The 18,623-nt window shown below is 48.1% G+C and overlaps 3 protein-coding genes across 3 annotated transcripts; 1 reads left to right on the forward strand and 2 right to left on the reverse strand.

The window, feature by feature from the left end:
• Positions 1-4,677: 4,677 nt before the first annotated feature.
• PtA15_18A137 (uncharacterized protein) lies at positions 4,678-5,725 on the reverse strand (the record flags this gene model as incomplete). Its single annotated transcript, XM_053164646.1, has 3 exons — positions 4,678-5,012; positions 5,127-5,187; positions 5,276-5,725. 3 exons carry the CDS (start codon positions 5,723-5,725, stop codon positions 4,678-4,680), a joined length of 846 nt encoding a protein of 281 aa, XP_053028635.1.
• A 6,399-nt stretch (positions 5,726-12,124) lies between these two features.
• Positions 12,125-12,568, forward strand: PtA15_18A138 (uncharacterized protein; the record flags this gene model as incomplete). Its single annotated transcript, XM_053164647.1, has 1 exon — positions 12,125-12,568. One exon carries the CDS (start codon positions 12,125-12,127, stop codon positions 12,566-12,568), a length of 444 nt encoding a protein of 147 aa, XP_053028636.1.
• A 1,478-nt stretch (positions 12,569-14,046) lies between these two features.
• PtA15_18A139 (uncharacterized protein) lies at positions 14,047-14,409 on the reverse strand (the record flags this gene model as incomplete). Its single annotated transcript, XM_053164648.1, has 1 exon — positions 14,047-14,409. One exon carries the CDS (start codon positions 14,407-14,409, stop codon positions 14,047-14,049), a length of 363 nt encoding a protein of 120 aa, XP_053028637.1.
• Positions 14,410-18,623: the final 4,214 nt, after the last annotated feature.

An 18,623-nucleotide genomic window follows, 5' to 3' on the forward strand; every position in this document is an offset into this window, starting at 1 on the left:
AAAGTTCATGCAACGTCAACATGTCAGCTGTCCAGCTTACAAGTTTCCAATCTTGTAAATACACACCCAAAATCAACTAGAGATGGCAGCAGGTACCTGTTGTCTGATTTTGATAAAACTTCTTCCAAGTGCTTGTGATTAAAGAACATCAATAGGTAACACTTTCATCTCATGAAGTACAGTTTGGACTTGAGGAAGACACTCAGCTAAATGTCTAGGAAGGCACACATAAAAGTACAGATGCCAAATACCTGCGCACAGGTACCTGTCAACAGGTATACCTGTTGGCAGGTACCTGTACAACATTATTTGACTTATTTAATCTTACTTGTTCTGGCCTATCCGGCTAGCTGAGTGTTTTCCTCAAGTCCAAGTGGTACTTGATGGACTGAAGCTGTTACATATTGATTTTAGTTACTCACAAGTACTTGGAAGCAGATTCATTAAAATCAGTAAAATCAGACAGCAGGTACCTGATGCCATCTCTGAAAGCAACAGTAGCCCTGCTCAATCCTCCTCCCCCCACTCAAAAATCAACCCAATTCAAAATCCACTTGCCATCAAGGAAACCCTCCCAGAAAATTTTCCATCATCTCAGTTTGTTTTTCTTTCCTTCAACCTCTGCCAGAAGCCCCCCCCCCCCCCAATTCTCCTCCCTCTGTGCCAGAATCAACCCAATGGATGACTTCCCGTGGGCTAAAAAGCCATATCTGTCAGGCCAGGTTAAACCTTACTGGCTGGTGAGAACTTGATCTCAATCACTTTTCACCAGCCAGTATGGTTTATATCTGTGAAAGTTTAGTCTGTACGGGGGGTGTTGATCCTACGGGAAGTCTTCCAATCTTGGCGCAGAGAACACCCCCCCCCCCTTCATAAAAAAAGAACACTGTTGGTCAGTACTGCATTTCCACTTGGTTTTCTTTATTTCCTCTTTATGTGATGAGCGAGACAAGGGGTCTTGGACTGAGGGGCGAGTGAGTGGTGAGCAGAATGGATCATAGATTGCATAAGATATCAGAGACATGACAGGAAACAACCGGAAGAGAAAGTGAGATGGGACTATACCTGAGGGGCGAGTGAGTGGTGAGCAGAATGGATGAGGAATCCATCCTGTCACCGTAGGCTCCTCAGGTATAGCCCTCTATATGTGACACCTGTGCAACAGGTATGTAGCATATGCGGAAAGGGGCTAGAGGTCTAGCTCAACATTATGATCCCCAATAGCATGCTCTCAAGCTTTTTGGTTCACATCTCCAAATTAGGGGATTGATATTTCATTCTTGGTTCACATCTCCAAATTAGGGGATTGATATTTCATTTGCTGTGTTTTGCAATCTTGGGTTCAGCAAGGGCCATGTATTGTTGAAGGCATGCAAGCCAACCATCTCTTAGATCTTCCACCATTTGATATGATGGAGAGCCCATCTGTCTGGAATTGAAATCAGCTGCAGCGGCCCAGATATCATCTTCTGGCCTGGCCAAGTTCTTGCCAGCTTGGGCAGGCAACTGGGGGAGTATTTCTCAGATGAATTCTTTGTAAATGTATCTGTCTGTCACAAGCTGATGCTACTCTGTGAATACAGGTGGTTAGACTGCAAGGTGGCACAAAATGACCATAAACTCCAACACCATTTGGGATGCAGCTGAAGTCAATGAAGATTGGGAACTTGATGACATCCTGCTGTGTTTTTTATTAGGAAATGTGCAACAATGTTTCTCCTGTGCTATTTGAAATATCTCCTCCATGTTGATCTGCAATCCTTGGCTTGGTATTGAAACTGACCGGATGAGAAAAGAACAAAATACCTTAACTTGAACATAATTACCTGTTTTCTGGGGCTGAGTGGTGGTAAGCTGTCAAAGTGTCCCACAGAGTGGCTGATTGACCCCTCCTAGCCCCTCCCAGGATACAATCTGGGATTCATCACACATCTTATCTGCATACTCACATTTTTCAAATCCCACACACAGCTCAAGTTTGACAAGATATTGTTGAGTCCTTTGGCTGGGGGTGCCCAAAGTACCCAAATTTAAGTCCCTTGACTGACTGAGGGTGTCCAAATTTTCCCAAGTCCCTCAATCCTGATTTTGAACTGACTGAGGAAAAAAATCAAACAACTCCCTAAGTGCAAGTCTGTAAAACCAGCAGTATGTACAGGTGATCAATGTGGGGGTACCTGTTAAAATTGACACAACAGCCTTTGCAAGAAATAAGGCTGTGGTTTTGCTTCTGATTGCTGAGGTGCTACAGAATTCTCTGTTGAGGGGAAGAAGCTGGATACCAGCAAACAGTTTATGGTGATGCACAATTTGTTACCAGCAAGAAAACCAATAATTGAGAAATAACAGAAATTGATCAAATGCAAAAACAAAGTAATACCATCATCAAGAATAAGCCAGTCAAGGTTCATGGACTTGGAAAGGTTGATGTGTTGTTGGAAAAGTTTGGAGATGCAAACAAGCAAATGATGTGGCAAGAATAATGACTTTGAGGCAAATTGCAACAATGGTGTGGTGACAATGAGCAGTATCTAACCACTAAAATATTCAATAGCAAAGGGGGTCAGGCATGGCTGCAGAAGAAATAAAACCAAGTGGAAATGCAGTACTGACCAACAGTGTTCTTTCTTTGGGTGTGTTTTCTGCACCACAATTGGGTTGATTCTGGATGAGAGGGAAGATCAGGAGAATTGGGTGGGGCTGCTTTCAGTATGGCTGCTGGTGGATGTGGAAGGAAGACAAACAAAATGAAATGACTGAAATTAGTTTTGGGAGGGTTTCCTGGATGACAAATGGATTGTGGAGTGAAGGCATCTTCATTCATGTATCCTTACAAATCCCCAAGTAAGAGGAAAAAAACAAGACTGATTTAGCTTGTCATGACCAGCCAGCCTGTATCTTATTGGTTGAGGCTGTAACCATTATGATTCACAAACAAATCAAATCATTGATTCAAATCATCAATGCTCCAAGTTAGCTTGAATTCAATCTTGATATTTATTGGAAGGTTGACTATGTGGCTGGCTTAAGTTTTTGATTTTCTGACTCATCCAGGAAATTGCACAAACTTCATGGAAGGCTTGAGCCCTGTTTGGCAGCAGTGATGTTATGTAATAACCACTGCTTTTCTATAACCGGGCCTCACCAAGGCCCATATTGTATCACTCGCATGTTTGGCAGATTTGAGAAGCTATGAGGGTCATCACGACTTTCCTCATCACTCCTCATCATCCCCGCCATTTCCAATATAGTACCCCTGGGGGTGTATTTGGGGTGATATCGGCACCCTTACACAACACACCCCCAACTCTACATACCTCTGTTACTCCCCTTGACGGCTGGTACAGACTTTGTACCGGTCACCAAGCGGATTACACACTCCAATCAATGGGCCAACCCCTTGATGACCATTGGTCATCAAAGGGACTTTGTATTCTCCCCAATGACCATTGGTCATCAAAGGGACTATGTATTCTCCTTGATGACCATCGGTCATCAAAGGGACTGTGTACATATTCTCCTCGATGACCATTGGTCATCCAAGGGACCATATATTCCCTTCAATGACCAATGGTCATTGATGGGACTATGTGTTCCCCAAAAGGGACTCTGTATTCCCTTTGATGACCGTGTACCGGCCATTGTTGAGAGGAGTTAAACACTCCATTGGCCTTGCTGGTATGTTTGCTCAATGGCCGGTATTTACCGGCCATGGAGCTTGTTATGTAGGAAAGCTGTATGACGCAAGTGGCAGCCAAACACTTGTGTTATGTTGAATGATATGAAATTCCAGAGTGATGTGCATCACATTAGGTAAGTGCACAACATCAAACATTATTGCTGCCAAACGGGGCCTTACTGTTGTAGTCTGGATATGTAATCCGTCATTACGTCCCATCCTACAGTGGTTGACGGTAGTCATTATGTCATGACCTACCATAGACATGGGACATTCCCATGTTACTCGACTTAACAGCTAGTTGTATTTACATAAACTCATGTATACAAATACAAGTATGTTTTGCTTTCTTGTATATTCTCATTCATTCCATTCTGTCTATTCAATTGTATATACATTTTCTCACTGTCAAGCTCCAATACTTACCTCTTGGCACTCCATCTGGATGATAATTTATGTGTTCTAAACAGCTCCTCATTTCAAAATTGAAATCATAAATGCATAAACACAAAATCATGAGTGACTTTGGCAGGGACATGCTTATATAATTGCAGCCAAAAGCCACTTATGATTTTATGTTTATGCAGATTGCTGGCCATTGTGAGCTCTCAATTTGGCAACACTTCCCAAATTGGCTGGGTACTCTTCCCAAGATGCTGACAGCTCCCACACCACTTCCTGGAGAACTTAGCCCAGTTGTTCAAATAATTGATCAATAGCATGAGGCCAGCAGACAATAACTCAACTCACCCCAGAAGATTTTGACATCTTCTCTTTGAAACTCAATCAGTGTTCTTTCTGGTGTATGCACTTGATAAAATAGCTTTACAACACACAATCAGAATCAATTGGTTTTAAATCAGCGTGTCTATGATTAACATGTATACATTTCTAGCCAATGCAGGAAGCAAATCGTTATGCGATAATAGGTTATATGCTGTGGTATATGATGAAGAAGCAACGGCTGCAAACAGTCTGGAAAAAAGGGAAGGGAGGTTTTAAGAGTTTTGCTTCCGATGAAGGTCTGTCCAAGTTTTGAAATCGACAGGAGGTTCTGAGATGCCGAGTGAGCGCTTGAGCTGACTGATGGGAGTTTCCCAATTCTTCTCCCATTCAACACAGATCAGTGGTTTGCAACTGCTTCCCATGCGGAGCGCCCAAGGCACATAGGTCCTCAACAAGTCCGTCCGCTTCTCCGAGTTCAGCCGCAGTGGACCAAAGATCGCCGAGAGCGCTGCTACCGGTAAGCCCATGTTCGCTAACTCGACCCATTTCACTACTATTTCCCCCGATATGTTCACTGGGAATGGCCCCGAAATCACATGATAAAAATCTTCACACCAACAATCATTTCACAATCTCAGTTTTCATTCAGCTTGCCTTGCCCTCTGTCCAGTCAACTTGAGCGTATCTTTTTCTTTGTTTTGGAAACCTATTGATTGCTTACCATGACATTCACGATATCTTTGCATCACATACGCCAATTCGGGTGAATCGATGAAGCGTACCTAAGACAGCCCAAGATATGACGAAGAAATCAGACAAGTTGAAGGAAGGAACTCGGGTGAGTGGATGAGATTAGAAGGATGGACCAACGGGCTCTCTGGTATCAGGCGAGACGTTACACCACCGCAACCAATTACAGTACTCTTTCCCAAAGGTTCCCTCGGGCAATTTATCGAGCAGGGCAAGGTCGACGGTCGCGGTGTTAATCCTTGGGCGATCTCTCAAGAGTCTGCGGCCGCCCTCGTCCTCCAACATCTGGTCCCTCAGCCGGGCCAGAAACGGGCCCCCAGTGGTCTCTGAAAGCACGGCGATCATGTCCGCGCGATACGGATTGTTCAGGGACGCAAAGGCCGAACCGATCGCTAGGAAGCCCCGCTGGAAGGGATTCAGATGGATGTGGTTCGGATAGATCGGCTTCGGCTCCACCGTCTGGTCGACCGAGTTACTGAATGCTCGCAGCGGTGGCCCGGCTACGTGAGATGCTTGGACCGGAAGTCTGGCTGAAAGAGTCCTGGGCGGGATGGCCAATAATCGAGCCATTTTCCTGGAGCTTGACAAATCAAATGAATTGTACGACCGAGCTTGCGACTTTTGTCGCCGCTTGGAAGCTCTCGGCCGCAGCGGCCAAACTTCGCGCAGCAGAAATGGACCGTGCGCGCGGGCCTTGCTCGGGGGATTACGGGGGGATTTGACCTTCATCTCAACATACCAACTTGGGGGCTGTTCACAGGTGCTTCATCTGATGTTGGGCTTGACCCCGCGGGGTACCCGGCCACTTTGAGCTAAGCCTTACCCACGGGATTCGGGAACGGGAACAGGGCACCCGCGGGGCTGATGGCGGGTATACCTGTGACCCGTTCCCAATTCCCGTGGGTAGGCCTGTCAAGGCACAGAGCTACTGCACCCACTATGGGCCCATGAGCCAGGGTGCGCAGGTGCAGGATGGGTGCACCTAGGCGTGCCATTGAGAGGAGGCACCAACAACCATATTCTGATGACACATAATTGGCAAAAACTTCATGGGAGCCATTTTGCATACACATTTCTCTACCCCCTCAAGTTTGTATGCTTCCAAGAAAATTACAAATAAAAAAAAAAAAGGGATAGATGAACTGCTCAGAGAAGTCCACCAAATTTGGCCAACAATTCCCACAACAGTTGTGCATAGCCTGAAAAAGGGGCCTTGGTGATCTGGTTGAGGAACGGTCCTGCCAAGGTAAACTGTGGTTTACATGCTGTTGTATTGATTACCCAATCTTCTACTTGATCATTATATATACTCTCAGCCCCAGTACATAGACCAGGCTGAAGGGTCCCTAGGCAAAGCCCTCAATCAGTGAGCCTACAACATGTTCCCAGCTGGCCAGACAGTTTGTGGCACAGTGGTGTAGTGGTTAGTTGCCCCCTCTGCCCTGGTGGTGATGCTGGTTCAAATCCAGCTGGAGACATCTTTTGTTCTTGCTGTTATGTGTGTTGTTATATTATATATTAGGCTGTTGTTATGTGTTGGTGATATGGATTTAGGTGCATGAGATATGCAGTCCCAGTTGCCAAATCCAGCCAAACACCACTGCATGATCAGCCTGCACAGCCCTGTTTGGATGAGAAGTGTTGGAGACCGGGGGTGCCAAGGTGACAAACTTAACTAATCATAGTTTAGTCATGTGTATGCATGTAGACAATCCTGTAGATACATGCATACGCCACTTGTACCTAGTCTAACTCAGCGCGCCCGGTACCGGCCACTCTCTTTCCTCACCGAGAGTGGACCCGATACCGAGCGTGCCTGAGCTGATCAGCGACGCATTTCTTATCGTCAGGTGTGTAATCAATTACCGAGAGTGGACCCGATACCGAGCGTGCCTGAGCTGATCAGCGACGCATTTCTTATCGTCAGATTTGCATTCACCCGTGCGGGTGTCTTATAGGTTAAAAGCCGACTCAGAAGAGCGCTCCGGATCGCATCCATTTTTCGGGAGATCGTCAAATTGATGGTCGGTCGAGGAGGAAAATTGAAACTACAAGAAATCCAAAAGAAAGCAATCGAAGAAACGCTAGAAAAACAGAAAAAAGAAAGAGAAATCGAAGAAAAAGAGCGACTTGAAACGATCCGAGAATTCGAAGAAAAATCTAGAAGATACTACAAAGAAAACGAACAACCAGTTCCATCGACTTCAAATTCAACAACAATGACAGCGGCACCAACCGCTGAGGACTACTTCCACCTCAAAGGAGAACTACAACGACTTGAAGGCCTACTCAACAACGCCAACATTCTCCGCCAAAACCCACAAGCCCCGATAGATGGAGCGAATAGCGTGACCCAAAGCTTCCACAAGAAGCCGCTAGACCTCCACTATATGCATAATCCCAAGAAGACACGACTAGCAAAAGGGAAAGCGAATTTTAAGATCTGGGATCGAGAGATCAACCGTACCCTTAAGTACGTCTTCGAAAATGCCGACGTGTTCACGGCACAAGAAACGAATTTCAAGACCCGTTCGGCGAAGGACCAAGCAGCTATTGCCTGCCTTCTCCGGTCCACGATTGAAACCCCTCTCCTAGACATAGTCGACGGAAACAACTCGGACGACCCTTGGGTCATCTTCAAGAGCCTCAAGAGCCAATGCGATCGGTCCGACAGACAACACAAACTCGACCTCGTCAACCAATTCGCTGATTTAATTGCGAACCGATCCCAATCTGGTACCGACACTGATCTAGCGAAATGGAGCACGGTATGGGCTGAGATGTCGCAACTGAAGATTACGTTTGAAGAGCTAGGTGGATTGTGTCTTCAGAACAGTTTCGCAGCACCAATTGGGATCGACTCAAAAACCTTCGAATTCGTCGTTAGCCAAAAATTGGAGTCCGCGGCCGCCGTCGAATTGAACGACGTGATGACTGTGATACAAGCGGCAACTGGGAAGTCCCAACACAAAGCAAGCACGGTTGTGGACGATTCCTACGCGCCAATGGATCTAGACGCCGTCAACGCCATACGGGCGAACCCTAACAGATACGCCCCACCCCACCGCCGGAACCCTCAGCAGTCAGGACAGGCCGTAAAAAACCCGCCTACCCAGAAACAGCAACTTTTGATCGAGAAGGCAGCAGCATACCGAGGTTATCCACTCAGCGATCATCTAGTCCAAATCCATGGCCCTCGATGCCATTACTGCAAACAATCGGGCCATTGGTATAACAATTGCCGAATGTTCTGGGAAGACGTTAAGGCAGGAATTATCGGACAACCGCCTGAAGACCACGGAACGCCTCAATCAAACTACGTGCCACCCGATCAACCGTTCGGTCAGAATAACCGCCTCAGACAACTAGACGTGCCTGAAGTAAGCGACGGAAAAATCCTGTTAGACTCTGGAGCCTCAACCCACGTGAGTGGTTCTCTAGATCTCTACACATCAAGAGAAACACTCAGCAAGCCTAGAAAGATTTTACTGGCGGTGGCTGACTGCTCTGTTGATGTCAGCATCAAGGGGACGATATCAATCCCAACGAAACAGGGCGCAGTGACAGTTGAGGACGTCTACTATTGTCCGGGTGTCGATGGCATCATCCTATCGGTCGGTCGACTGACGAGCTCGGGGTGGGAACTACACTTTCATGGGCAAGAAGCGACACTTACTAGTCCGAATAACATAGTTTTCAGAACATTGTATAAAAACTACTGCTGGTTCCTGAGTAATCTAAATGAATCCTTACACCTGAATAAAGTTTCCCAGCGCCCGTCGTTTGATCCCTTCCTCTGGCACCGAAGACTTGGTCACGTGTCTGAGGAAGTAGTCCGAAATTACCTTAAGCAACACTATCCTGAGGAAATTGAAGGAAAGTCGTGGGCATCATTTTTTTGTCAACAATGCGCGACGTCAAAAAGCATTGACCGTAAATCTCCTGGAAGCAACTCTCTAATTCCACGAGACGAACCTCTGGACTTGCTGGTATCGGACGTGGCCGGACCGTTTAGCCACGACATGTCCGGAAGACGTTACATATTGACACTAAGAGACCATGCCTCGACTTACATCTGGTGCGATGCGATGACTGAAAGAAGTGAGGTGCCAAGTAAGATCATGGCATGGCTCCAGCACTTGAAAAACACCTTCGGAAAATTCCCCAAAGCAATCCGATGTGACAACGCCCCGGAATACACCGCTTCTTTGAAGAAATTGCTTATTCCGATTGGTGTCAGACTAGCCCCAGTACCCCCATACAGCCCCGAACAGAATGGCGAGGCTGAGCGCGTAAACCGAACACTTGGAGACATGGCTCGAACAATGCTCCATGAATCAAAAATGCCACGGCCTTACTGGAGTTATGCTTATAGAATGGCCGCACATATTCATAATCGCATACCCAACAAAAAAAGCAACTCATGCCCTCTCACGGCGCTATATAGAGTAGAAATCGACCCTAATGCTCTATACCCGTTTGGCGCGGAGGCGATTGTGCACATCCCCAGAGAAAAGCGAGACAAGCTATCGCAGCGGGCACATGTCGGCAAGCTGATAGGATATCCTGCGACCGGCGGAGGTTGGCTAGTACACTCGTCATACGATGGCCGGATTCTACACTCCACCTCTGTCATTTTTCCTGAATTCCAATCACTCCCAGTGAAGAAGAAGAAGGAGAAAGGAAGCCTAGATTTCATAATCAACCAAATTGTCTTGAAGCTAGGTGAAGAGGCTACCGAGAAGAACGCGAAAGAGGAGGAGAGGGCTGTAGCGAACCTACCTGTACAAGAAGACCGGCGTATCCCCTTGAATATCAAAACGGCATTGAAGACTATACACTCAAAAGAATGGTTCAATGCTGCAAATTATGAGATTGACAAATTCTTCGAGCTCGACGTCTGGGAAGCTATGGAGCCGTTCGCGGGAGTGAAAGCGCTAGGGTGCCGGTGGGTGTTCGCGATTAAGGACGGCGTGAACGAAGGAGATCCGGAAATATTCAGAGCACGGTACGTTGCAAAAGGATTCAATCAGGTCATGGGAAGGGACTGCAATGAGACCTATGCCCCGACTGCTTCTCTAGTAACGTTGCGCCTCCTCATTTCGTTGGCCATGAAATATCATTACCCTATAGCTACTTTTGACGTAAGCTCGGCTTACCTCTATAGTCCGATAGAGGAGGAAGTATACGTTCAACCGCCCGTGGAAATCCGACCCGAATTGAAAGGCAAGATAATGAAACTCAAGAAGGCTATGTACGGCACCAAGCAAGCGGCACGCTGTTGGTGGAAATTCTTCAAGACAAAAATGGAAAATCTTGGTTTCATTGCTTCAGAACTAGAGCAATCATTGTACATCTACCGACGCGGTGCGGATTTCATCATAATATGGTTACACGTAGATGACGGCTTTGCGGTGGCTTCCGACTCGGGTATGATGACGGAATTGAGGAAGGCAATGGAGAAAGACATGAAAATTAAGTGGTCTGACAAGGTAGCAAAGCTCGTAGGCATAAACATCAAGATGACGGCAGACGCATATGAGCTCGATCAGGAGAAACTAGCAAATCAAATTGTTACGGACTATGCAAGGCCAATGTTTAATCAAAGGAGCACGCTGCCTGACAACTCACTAGAAATTCACGCTGGGGAACCGGTCGACCAGACCGAATACCGATCCATCATCGGATCTTTGATGTACTTGGCCGCCGGGACACGACCAGACCTATCCTACGGTGTGAATCTTTTGGCGAGATACACTCAAAACCCGTCACACGCACACTGGAAGGCATTGGACTTTCTGATTGGATATTTGAAAGGATCGACTTCGATGAAATTGATGATCAAAGGCGGCGGGGATTCTCTGGATTTATGGTCGGACGCGAACTGGGGAGGCGAGCACGAACGGTCGACTTCGGGTTTTGTCATCAAGCATTTGGGAGACTCAATTGCATGGGGGGCGAAGAGACAAACGGTGGTAGCACTTTCGACGTGCGCGGCGGAATACGTGGCACTTTCGGATGGAGCACAACATCTAGCGGGGATCTCGATTTTACTTGAAGACATCAATCATAAACTCGAAATGAACATCTTTTGCGATAATGAAGCCGCAATCCTCATTGCGGGCGATAACGCGTCAAAAAAGAAGACTAAGTACTTAATCAGAGCATTTTATTTCATCAACGACTTCATACGGGAAAATAAAATTAAAATCAAGTGGACAAGTACCCTTCTCCAACAAGCGGACATATTCACCAAGAAATTAGGACCAAACAAAATGGCGACAGCAAGATCACTGATAGGGCTGAAGGCGTGAAGTTTGACATCTTGGGGGGGGATGTTGGAGACCGGGGGTGCCAAGGTGACAAACTTAACTAATCATAGTTTAGTCATGTGTATGCATGTAGACAATCCTGTAGATACATGCATACGCCACTTGTACCTAGTCTAACTCAGCGCGCCCGGTACCGGCCACTCTCTTTCCTCACCAAGAGTGGACCCGATACCGAGCGTGCCTGAGCTGATCAGCGACGCATTTCTTATCGTCAGGTGTGTAATCAATTACCGAGAGTGGACCCGATACCGAGCGTGCCTGAGCTGATCAGCGACGCATTTCTTATCGTCAGATTTGCATTCACCCGTGCGGGTGTCTTATAAGAAGGTCTGGGAAGAGCAGAATCTGGGAGAAGAATACAGGCTTGTGCGCTTGGAGATCCCCTGGATGGGCCCCCATTGTGTGGGTTGGGCAGTGGGCTAAAATGGCTCATGGAGGCTCCCCAGTGGGCTAAAATGGCTCATCATTCTGGCTGAAATGGCTCACTGTTGTCTATAAAAGCAGGCCCTCTCTCTGCCCTGCCTCCCCCCAGTGTCCCAGCTGGAACCACCAGCTCACTCCTCCCCCGCCTGTTTCTCCTGAGCTTGAGTTGTATCTGGTCCAGTCTGAGTGAGTCATGAGCAGTAGTGGGAGTGTGATGGAGATCTCCCCGGCTCCGCTCCGCCCGGCACACGCTGCCAAGCGCAAGCGGGCGCCCAGCCATCCCAGCCACCCCCGCCAAGGGAACACCCAGCCGAGGCCGGCCCACAGCCTGCCCGCCGGGCTCACCCTCCACCCGGCCGCCGCCGCCAGCCCCGCCCAGCTCGCCGCGATCGACTATGGCCTGCTCGCCGGCCACACCGACGCCGCCCCGTTCCGGCCCGAGCACCGCCGAAGCTTCCCCGCCAGCAAGCACCCCCCCGTTGTCCTCATCCACCCCGCCGGCCAGCAGATCATCATCCACTGCGTCCACCAGGCCGCCGAGGACCAGCTCACGCTCATCCACCCCGGCTCCGTCGCCCGCATCGAGGCCGAGCCCGCCGCCGCCCTCCTCTTCCTGGACTGCAGCCCCACCCTCCTCTCTCCTGCCTTGTCGCCGTAAACATCGATGGATTGGACTACTGCAATGGTGACCAAGAGGAGAGCCAGGAGGGAACCGATTCCGCGGAAGTGCTGCATCCTGATGATAGTCTTGGTGCTCTGCGACATGGGTGCAAAGAGATGTCAGTCGAAGGTTACAATCAAGCTTGAACAAGAATCAAGAGCAAGACATGGCTCACACGATTGAAAAAAGTGAGGCTGATGGTAATAATTATGAGTGCCGTTGCTGAAGGTGATGTAAGTTGCGGATGATCTCTTATTCCTGGCCGAAACCGCCCGGTATTTATGCCCCAGGAGCGTCGATGCGCCACGGCCCACGCAACAAGTCATCCTTCCCATGAACTGAGTCTGCGCTAGACTCCGCTTACACAACTCAGTCTCACTTGCAGCCGGTGAACATTACATAAATGATCTTAACTGACAATAATGCCGAGGCCTGGCAGCCCGATTTCGGCAGTTCAGATGGTTTCTTGTCTTGGAAGCTCACATGTTCGGGGACACCAATCATTAGAAATGGAGGGTATTCTTTCAGGCAGCTGACGAACAGCTTACAATATACCCGGTCCTGCTACTGGCAGAGAGACTGTCAACTTTTTCTGCACACCACGAAAGTGCCTCTCACTGTCAACGTTCGCGGGCAACCTGACCCTCCGACCGAGGCTTGGACTCGAGCCGTGTCATCGCATGTCCGATGCAGGCCGTTGCCAGACTGCCTTGGCTCAAGTATGTTTTTAAGTACAACGGGCGCCAGTGTGATCAGCGGACGATGTCTTCCGCTGGATTTGGGAGAATGGAAATGCGGGAAGCCGGAGCTTTTCGGCCGCGAATCGGGACTGGCACGGAGGCACACAACCCATGTCAGAGCGCAGGTAAAAGCAGCTGGTGAAATCACCTACATACCCATCGGGGCAATATTGTTGCGGTCAACTGAGCCTAGAAGATATGCGGCGCTTTGCCATCGCCCAGCCTTCTCTGGGTAATGCTAGTCTCAATTCAGAATTACTGGAAGACTAAAATAGGACAGATCGTCCAGCCACAAGGACCGTAATTGAGCACAATAAAGGGGACCCAGGCTTGATCAACAGTGGATTGATTCGGTGGGCCCAAGAAGAAATAAATATGTGTAGAAAATGGAGTCGTTTGGAGCAGTAGGTCAACATGCATTTCCGTGTCTAATTACCCGAACTACAGCAACCCATGATCAAGACAAAGCCGAGGAAACTGACATATAAAAAAAGAAATTCCAAGAAGAAAAAACGGGACAGCTAGCAAGATAATTACGAAAAGAATATGTATGTACAAAGAATGGATGTTTGGGGGAACGTACAAAGCTTACAGGGACAGAAGACGATCCTCATGGATGGGAGAACCGAGCTGAAGGGCGAGTGCGACAGGGCAAGAGGGAAGCAGAGCCGGCGGCAGACATCCCTGGTCTGGAAGGAGCTACGTCACACCCACCAAGGGGGCTGGATCAGGCTATCACTTGTGGAAGGTGACGGGGGTGCCGGCGCAGAACATGCTGCATCCGCCCACGCTCTCGGTGAGGTTGAAGCTGAGATGGCAGAAGAACTGAGAAGCTCTGGCCCGAGTACGCATAGGCGCCATCCGCGTCGAGGGCGACTGCAGAGGCTTTCGGAGTGGTAATTTACCTGTCACTCCGATTGATGGTAAGCGATTGGCTCTGGTTACCATTCCCAGGTACGAGCGTATAGGCTTGGTCGGAGATGTAACTGGCAAACGATGTTCGATCAGTCGCATGGAAAAACAATTAAATCGGCGGAATTGAAGGAAGCTTACAGGTCCAGAGTCCAGACTAGAATGGATGCCGATGTTATTTGCCATTGTTTTGACTTTTGGCCTCTTTTGGCATCTTTCGAATATAGTACGTTGGTTTGGGATGTGTTCAAGATCAAAGTGTCGAGGTCGATGTGCAATTTGGTGGGAGCCAGGTGGAAGGTCGAAGGACAAAGTGCTGGGGTGTCTTGTGATCAAGCCCAAGCCCACTTGACCACTCTACTCGATCACCTCAGGACTTCCGCTTTCTCTCATCCAAACTCAGAACAGCCTCCTTAAAACTAAGATGATACGTCATATCCAACCAGAAAAGACCATCCAGCCCACTGGGGTCCGAAGACTATCAATCCACTCCATCATCAGTGTCATCGAGTGGCGGGTATGACCAGTCATCCCGCTCATCAAGTCGAATGTATACCCTCCGGTTGATGGCCGGGGCGAGTGGTCAGCAATTGGAGGGTCCCGATGGCCGGGATGAGGCTAACTTAGCTAATTCCCTCCTCGGGGGAGCGAAGCGACCTCCGAAGGAGGGACTTACGCGCTATGTCGACCCCGCGGCAGTAGAGAATTAGGCATTTTGGTGGGGACTTTTTTAAAACCAATCTCCCACATGAGTTTCTGAACCTTTTTTTTTCTACTTTACATTTCTGGGATGGCTTAAGCTGTCCCCTTCTTTCTACTATTTTTTCTCATCCTCAACTCCTCTGGTTGAGCTGCAATCATAGTTGTAACATTATCAATTTCAGATTCTGTACAGTGCAAAATGTGGAATGCACGATGAAGTGGACACTTGTCAGTCACAAAAAAGGACTTCATGGGGCACCCAAGGCCCCAAAAAATTTGTAAAATATGTACAAAGAAACTCCATGATGTTGTGCACATTTTGCTTGCCCAAAGTTTTATTGCCTGGTGACAAATGGCGCGTCCAGAGAGGATTGAAAAAGATCATTTTTCTAATTCTCTACTGCCACAGGGTCGACATAGTGCATCAGTCCCTCCTTCGGAGGGTCCCTGCGGGACGGTGTCCCCCCTCCAATAGAGGGACTTAGTTAAGTTAGGGGATGAGGGGAGTTCTGAAACTCGCCCAAGAATGATTTTTTTTTTCCGCTATGGTACACATGCGATCACAGGTGCTCAGGGGCAGTCAATTTGACCACCGAAATTCCACCCTTTTTGCCGGCCTCCCGCAACAACCGTGTAGACATGCATCTCTCACCTCATCAGTCTTTGACTGCGTCGGAGGGGGGTGGGGGGGGCCATAAATCTTATTGGGTGTCTCATCCCCTCATGTGTAAACAGAAAGGGGCGTGTCCCTTTGTCCCTTCCTGAAGACACGCCTTTGGACAACGAGCGACATCTGAGCTCGTCTTGGTGCACAAGGGCCGTCAGCAGTGGGGCCACAAACTTCTCCAACAAGCGTTTGGCAAAACGGCACCCATCCAATGCTCCCAAAGCATTGTTTGGATCCTTCTTGTGCAAAAGCAGGCTGTCCCCTGGATGGTTGCAAGTACTTAAGGAGCCAATTCTTCAGCTCTCAATAGACATTATCACCAGCCTGCAGTCAATCACCACATGTCTAACATACGTCTCTACGCCGTAGAACAGAGACAGCCTGATAGAACTGATCATAATGTCACTATGCGCACTGGCCACTTCACCTTGATTCCTACCAGAAATCCACTAAAATTGATCAGGGCCCCCACAGGACCAATTGTCCTGAGATTTGCAGCTACATCCAGAGCTGCAGGAGATAGCCAGGCGAGACCGATCAATTCAGAACTACTGATCCACACCGGTACTCGTGATGCAATCAGGAGAGCTCTGGAAGATGTAAGTTGACTTTATTGAGGGTTTTAAGTTACGAGTGTAACCACTTATAGTCTTTGCATCTGTTTCTTCAGCAGGCTACATACCAGAGCAACCGCCTGGAGAGGGTGGGGGGGAGTGCCGCTGAGGGAAATGATCTCATTTGTAAGCCCCTTTAGCAACTCCAGATCCCCCTTTTGCTGATGTGACTTGATATGCTCCAAACTTTGAGGAAATAGTTACACTAGAGGTTCCTCATGAATTTCCTGAACCCTTACAAAGACTGTCACAACACCTGCCCACAGCAGAATTTTGTGAAATTTTTTGTACCATTGAAGTTACCCTGGGTCCAAATCCTGATTTGCAGCGTGAACTCAATCAAATAAACCAGATAATCATTCCACAATGCATCTCACATGTTATGGATGATGCATCCAGGTGTTTTGAAACTGTCTTTGATTCCCATCATATTCAAGTGAGCATTCCACTTGCTTGGGCCATAACTTGATGCTGAGCCTTACTTTTCACATGATGTGTACAATTACCAAGGGATTGGTGGATACAGCCTTACGTAGCTGTGACACAGGCTCACAGTATGCTCATCTCCAAATGCTTAGAATGGTGAGCCATTTTCTGGATATTCAACCAAATGTTATTTCCCATGGATTGATAATTTGTTTTATAGGGACAGGTCCAACAGCCACCTGAAGAATTGAAAGAATATTATACCATCCTAGTGTTCAAAAGTATTCTTGGGCTTTTGTAGTTCCTATTTCATAAAAAACTAAAATTATTCCAACTTGGAGGTCCACAAAATCATACAAATCATCTTCATAAACATGCAACCCAACATATCATCATAGTTTTACTCCATGTATTTTTAAGGCAGCACAAAATACATACAGCATATTTCTTGTGTCTTCTAAGAATACATTGAGCAGTCACAGCACCACCCCTGACAAGTTTTGATGCGCAGTTGCCTTAAACAGTGCAAGTAAAAGGCTATCATTGAGTTCAGAGGTGGGTGGGGAGGTAGTTGAGCTGACCCCAAGCTTGGATCACCTCAGGTGTAAGCAGATGAATTCTGTGAAGTTACACACCTATGGGAACGGCCTCAGTCTCATAAATTGAGAAAGAGGCCACTGTGGTGGCCCAGCTGGTGCATGTTTCAGGGCTCAAGACACACAGCTGGAGTAAGAGCATCTCCAGCAGGGGCGGTAGTTTTGGGGCTGTAAATCCCGCGGGTGCAGCCCCAACTTTGGAAATTCAAGTTAACCGCCCGCTAGTCACCCACCGGAGCAGAGCTATTTGGGACTGCAAATCTGCAACCTTGTATCCCCGTTCAGCATTTCTCCCCGGTAGAGAATGTCGAATTGGACCCGGGTACCAGTTGCACCGCCGGTACCCTCGCGTTTTTTCCAAAAAACAGGCACCCGGACCCGGACACGACACCGCCTGGCGGGTACCAGCGGTACTTAAGGCAGGTACCACGGGTACCACCAAGGCTATTTTTTGAAATGTCCTCTGTGGACGGAGATGTAACAAATGATTGGGAATTGCGTCTTTTGCGGTCGGGAGCCATTGTTATTGCCGGTTAGTCACCAGTTGGTTGGTTGAGATTAGGAGCCACAGGGGGTGTGCGAGGCGGGGGAATACATAACTATCAATTTTCAATGACAGGTTTGTGTATGTTGCATGTCACAGGCTACCTGGCTGCCGGACCATAATAGGTAGTAGGCGGTACTTGTGGCGGTACCCGGGTACCGCACCGCTTTCCACCAAGAAAGCAGGCACCCGGAGCCGGACACGGCACCCCCTGGCGGGTGCCGGAGGTACCCGCAAAGCGGTACGGGTACCGCCAAACGGGTACCGAATGACATTCTCTACTCCCCAGTACCAGCCATGGAACACCACTCACTCATCAAAAATATTCTAAACTCGCAAGCAGCAATACTCTCTCGATCAAAAGTGATCCGCTCAGTCATCATGGATACAGCAATGATCCTCGCCAAAGAAGACCAAGACAGTAAACCTCCACCCAAACATGGAGGCTTGCAACCGGGTCGGTCACCCAACCTACCGCGCAACTTTGAAGCTGGCTATCAGCAATTAGTCAAAGACTATTTTGCTGAGTCACCAACCTATACCAAAATATTGTTCTGTCAACGATTCCGAATGCATAAGCCTCTTTTCTTGAGAATTGTAGCCGACATAACAGTCCACGATCAATACTTTGTTCAAAAGAAAGATGCTCTTGGAAGGCCTGGATTACACCCACTCCAAAAGATCATGTCTTCAATTCGAATGCTGGCCTATGGAGGAGCTGCTGATGCAAACAAAGAGTACCTTCACATATCCAAAAGCACAGCCCTTGAGAGTCTAGATCAATTTTGCACCGCAATCATGGAGCTTTATGGCAAAGAGTACCTCAGGCACCCAACAGTGGACGACTTGAC

Source organism: Puccinia triticina, chromosome 18A (genome assembly GCF_026914185.1).
Source record: "Puccinia triticina chromosome 18A, complete sequence".
NCBI classification, from domain to species: domain Eukaryota; kingdom Fungi; phylum Basidiomycota; class Pucciniomycetes; order Pucciniales; family Pucciniaceae; genus Puccinia; species Puccinia triticina.